The 5004-nt window shown below is 27.3% G+C and overlaps 1 protein-coding gene across 1 annotated transcript; it reads left to right on the plus strand.

The window, feature by feature from the left end:
* The first annotated feature begins 204 nt into the window (after window positions 1-204).
* On the plus strand, window positions 205-1131 carry LOC136074633 (piggyBac transposable element-derived protein 4-like). Its single transcript, XM_065786970.1, has one exon. It carries the CDS (start codon window positions 205-207, stop codon window positions 1129-1131), a length of 927 nt encoding a protein of 308 aa, XP_065643042.1.
* The last annotated feature ends 3873 nt before the right edge of the window (window positions 1132-5004 follow it).

The raw sequence follows: 5004 nt of genomic DNA on the forward strand, positions 1-5004 counted from the left end.
AAAGACATCGATTTGTTAACTTGCGACTATGCATTCGATTTGATGAGAGAGAAACAAGAAATCAAAGACGGTTTGAAGACAAATTTGCACCTCTAAGAAATAATGGAAATGTTTATTACTAAATGTAAGAGCAACTACAATCCAAGTGCATATCTCACTGTCGATGAGCAACTAGTTACATTTAGGGGACGTTGTCCATTTAAGATGTTTATACCTACTAAGCCAGGAAAGTATGGAATGAAGATATGGATATTATGTGATGCTGAAACCTCTTACTGCATAAACTTGCAACCGTTTATTGGTAGAGTAAATGGAGCGCATGATGTTGGACAAGGTACACGAGTAGTTCTTGAACTAACTTATCACTTAAATGGAAGTGGTAGACACATAACAGCTGATAATTTTTTTACAAACATTCATCTTGCACGTGCATTGCTAGGACCTAAAATGACATACACTGGCACCATTAAAAAAAATAAAGGAGAAATACCAAAAAAGTTATTCCCAGCCTTACATCGACCAGTTTACTCTAGCATCTTTGGTTTTCAAAATGACTCTACAATAGTTTCTTATGTACCTAAGAAAAACAAAGCAGTAATATTATTATCAACCTTCCATCACAGTAATGACATTGTTGTGGACCATAATGAAAAACCACATATTATTCTAAATTACAAAAAATATAAATGTGGAGTTGACACATTAGACCAGGTTGTCAGGTGCTACTCGAGTCGCCGAAAGAGTAACCGATGGCCATTTACAATGTTTTGTAATATTTTGGATATTGCAGCATACAATGCTTTGATTTTATTCTTATCAATTCACCCAAATTATAAAAATGGGGCTTCTCATAGAAGAAGAGAATTTTTAAAAGAATTATCAAAAAGTCTTATTAAAAAATTTGATGCAAATGACAATCTTCCACAAATAGTTGCAAATAATAATCTTCGCCAAGTAATTGCACAAAATAGCTTTTTAAATCAAGGTCAACCAATACAAGAGCAGCATATAAAAAGATGCTATATGTGTCCTCGTGTTCATGACAGAAAAACCCGTCTGCAATGTGCATCATGTAGCCATTCTGTTTGCAAGGCTCATAACAAAATTGTTTGCAATAGTTGCCTTATATAGAAGATATATTTTGTTTTTATTTGAATAAATTGTCTCAAATATCACTTTTATTTAAAAAAAAATTGAGAAAATTGATAATTTTGTTAAAAGCACGCATTTTAATTTAAAAAGTTCAACATATTTTGTATAAAAACCTATATTTTTAGTTGGGGTAGTTTAATACCCCAGCCGTCCTTAACGTAACTTTTTTTTCCCGTCCTTTAAGGGTTAAGTTGATTAACTGCTTTTTTAAATGGTTGACAGTGGTAGTGAGTCTAATCATACAAGTTCTAAATAAAAAAAAGAGAAACCAAGATGGTTATAAAAGGAACAAGATTAAGATATCCAGACTTACTAGAGTGCTTATGAAAGCCACAGGGGACAAAAAGTTGATGTAAAGTCTATCGGAGTTCCATGCAGGTAAGTGATAGTACGCGTGAAATTTGCCAGTAAGGTTCAGTTACCAGTTAAGTACATAAAGTATATCCATTTGATCATATTACCTTTTTTTAATGAACTAATGCAATAGCCTACAGCAGAAAGCAACTATGACAAAGCAGAAGATGTCGGGGAAAAATTATTAGGAGTAGCTAATAAAAACTCAGTAATATAACTTTTTTCCTTTTAAAATTATATATATATATATATATATATATATATATATATATATATATATATATATATATATATATATATATATATATATAATTTTAACAGGAAAAAAAGATCGATTGGGGACCAGAGGTCCCCAATCGATCGTCTCAGATTTTGATAAAAATTTGTCAGTAGGGAGTTAAACATGTTTCATGAACATTACCAAAGTTTCAAGTCGAAATGTTTTTTATTTCGGATTTTGTGGTACTTTTTGTAAGCCTTATCCAAATTTCAAAATAAGTCAGAAGCTAAAAATTGTATTTTTCGGGATCTTATATTTTTGAAATGAAAGGATAATATATCTTAAAAACCTGGATTCTTAGTAAACCGTAGGTACATATTGCAAATTTTTTAATACGACTTTCATATCATGTCGTATCAATAGCGTCACAAATTCAACACCATAAATTTTTATTCTTTTTTTTTTTTTAAAGGTTTTTCAGTGTTGTTATTTTTTCTGAGGTTCTTCGTATTAGTATAACGATATAAATAAAAGTCAGCTTTTTTCAAAATACACATGTTGAGTTATTATGAAACCAGCATGGCGACAAAAATGAAATACCCTAAAATAGCATGTATTTTAACCCCTAAAACTTAATGTGGGCAATTTTTTTTTTTTAATTGCATTATTCAAAAGAGCTCATTTTATACTTATAGAAACAATAAAAATCATGTTGGAGAGATTTTTTAAATGACAAATCACAAATCAGCAAAATGTGAAGCACAATATGTGGCACATAACTGCAAATAAGTTTTTTGACAAAGTTCAATTTTAAGATTTTTTTTGTAATTTTATTCTATAATCATTTTATTTTTGAGGGGCTGTCAATTAGTTCCGTCAACTATTTCTAGCAATTTTTATCTTCTTCCTCCCCTTGTTAACAACTTGTCAAACTTTCAGAACCCTTCTCCTCCTCCCCCTATAAAGTTACCTCAACAATAAATTATCCCCCTCCTTGAGAAAAAAATAAATGAAAAACGAAACAAAATAAAATGAAAAGCAAAACAAAACATTTTAAGCTGTAATAGTAGTAGTTTACAACTTTAAGAAAAATTGATTAAAAGTAAAACGTTTAGAAACAAAAAATGCAACTAATAAACAATTTTTAAATATATATAACCATTTAAAATTACAAAGACTTGCTCTGACCAAAAAAGTGAATAGAAGTAAAAGTGCTACATGCAACATTCTTGGTTTAAACTTCTTCCAGTGTATGATAGAAGGTAAAAAAATTAAATTCACGCAACCTATCGAAGAACTGCAATTTGATAATGTCAATGATAAAAAAATCGTTTCAGTTATGGAATTTAAAAGAACAACGAGAAGCGTTAAAACTTTGATGGAGGAGAATATTCCTCGATGTTTTCCGAAATTCGTTTTATGATAAAGAAATGTAATTATTAAAATTTTGACAAGATTTTAAAGATTGTTTTTCACATAACCAGTTTATATTTTTAAGTTGTTATACCATGATTAATAAATGCAAACTTAATATATATATATATATATATATATATATATATATATATATATATATATATATATATATATATATATATATATATATATATATATATATATATATATATATATATATATATATATATAGGTATAGATATAGTTATTTTTAAATATTTATCATAATTTATGTACAATTCAGAGTCGCAATCCGCGAATGTGCCTATATATAACTTTAGACCTAATCCAATTTCACATTGAAAGCAAACTATTTATAATAGAACAACAACAACAACAACAACAACAACAACAACAACAACAACAACAACAACAACAACAACAACAACAACAACAACAACATCAACAACAACAACAAGATATTTATTTTCCTTTTTTAAATCAGACAATAATATTATAATAATAATAAATATAATAATAATAATAAATTTCAAAATTTGATTGTAGTAAGTAAAAATAATTGCTTAATAAAAAAATAAAAAAATAAAAATATATATATATAAATGATAATAATATAAAATAATATAATAATGAGTAAATTAGTTATAAGTATTTAATAATAATAACTAAATGATTGATAAGGATGGTGTCACTTAAACAGAATTCTGATCAAAGGAGTGACACCAGTTTTTAAATATAATATGATTGATAAAAAGCATACACACATAGAACATACATAAACAAAGTAAGCATTTAAAAATCATACTTTGATGATAATAATAAAAGATAAACAAACAAGAAGTTAATGACAATAGTTGTAGTAATCATAATTAAAAAAAAAGAGTATATTTTAAATATTTAATGAAAATCATATCAATAAGTTAGAATAAAATTGTTTTTAGAATTTTTTTAAATTGATTATGTTTTAAATTAAGAAAAGTTGATTAAGGTGGTTGGAGTTTTGCAGTTTTTTGAACTCATTCACTATGCATACAAGACTTTTGTTCTATTCACAAATGCACTGATAGACAACAGAATGTTTACCATACTTCTGAGTTTTAAATGATGGTCAACTAAGTTATCCATTAAATATGTTTCTAGTAGAGTATGTATGTATTATTCTACTTTCTGTAAAAAAGTCTGTTATAGAAGAAGGTAAATTTTTATTAAGAAATTCAAATACAAAAAGAAGATTGGCAAATTTTACAAGCGCTGGAAAGGTTGGAATTTTTAGTTTTTTGAAAGATTCTGATGTTTCTGACTTAAAAGGTTGGAAGTTTATAATTCTTATGGATTGACGTTGAGAGGACATCAATTTTTTGATGTGATAGTTGCCATTTTGACTCCAAATTTGACAACAGTAACTAAGATGCGATAAAAATAATGCACAGTAAATATTCTTTAGTGTGAACTTATCGACATAATGGCGAATTATTAAGTGCGTTGTTAGCTCGAGTTTTTACATAAAGAATTATACGATTTGTTGATATGCAATAGGTTTGTGACATCAGCAAAAAGATGAATTGACGAGAAGCGAATAGAGTTGTTTATGTCAATTAGATCCTCTTTATCGGCAACAGAAGCATCTAACACGACTAATAAATTTTAAAGATCGTTTTACTCATGCAAAACCACTTTTATTCAAAATGAGTATTCTTAATATATACCAACTAAATGTTTTCAACACTCTTTGCTTTATATTTAAATGTAAGATAAACTTAGCTCTAATACCTTTTCAAAATTTATATGCAATAAAGCCCAAAAACAAATATGATCTAAGAAATGACAATTTTATTTATCAACATTATTCGCATACAAATTTT

This window comes from Hydra vulgaris, chromosome 01 (assembly GCF_038396675.1).
Source record: "Hydra vulgaris chromosome 01, alternate assembly HydraT2T_AEP".
Lineage (NCBI taxonomy): Eukaryota > Metazoa > Cnidaria > Hydrozoa > Anthoathecata > Hydridae > Hydra > Hydra vulgaris.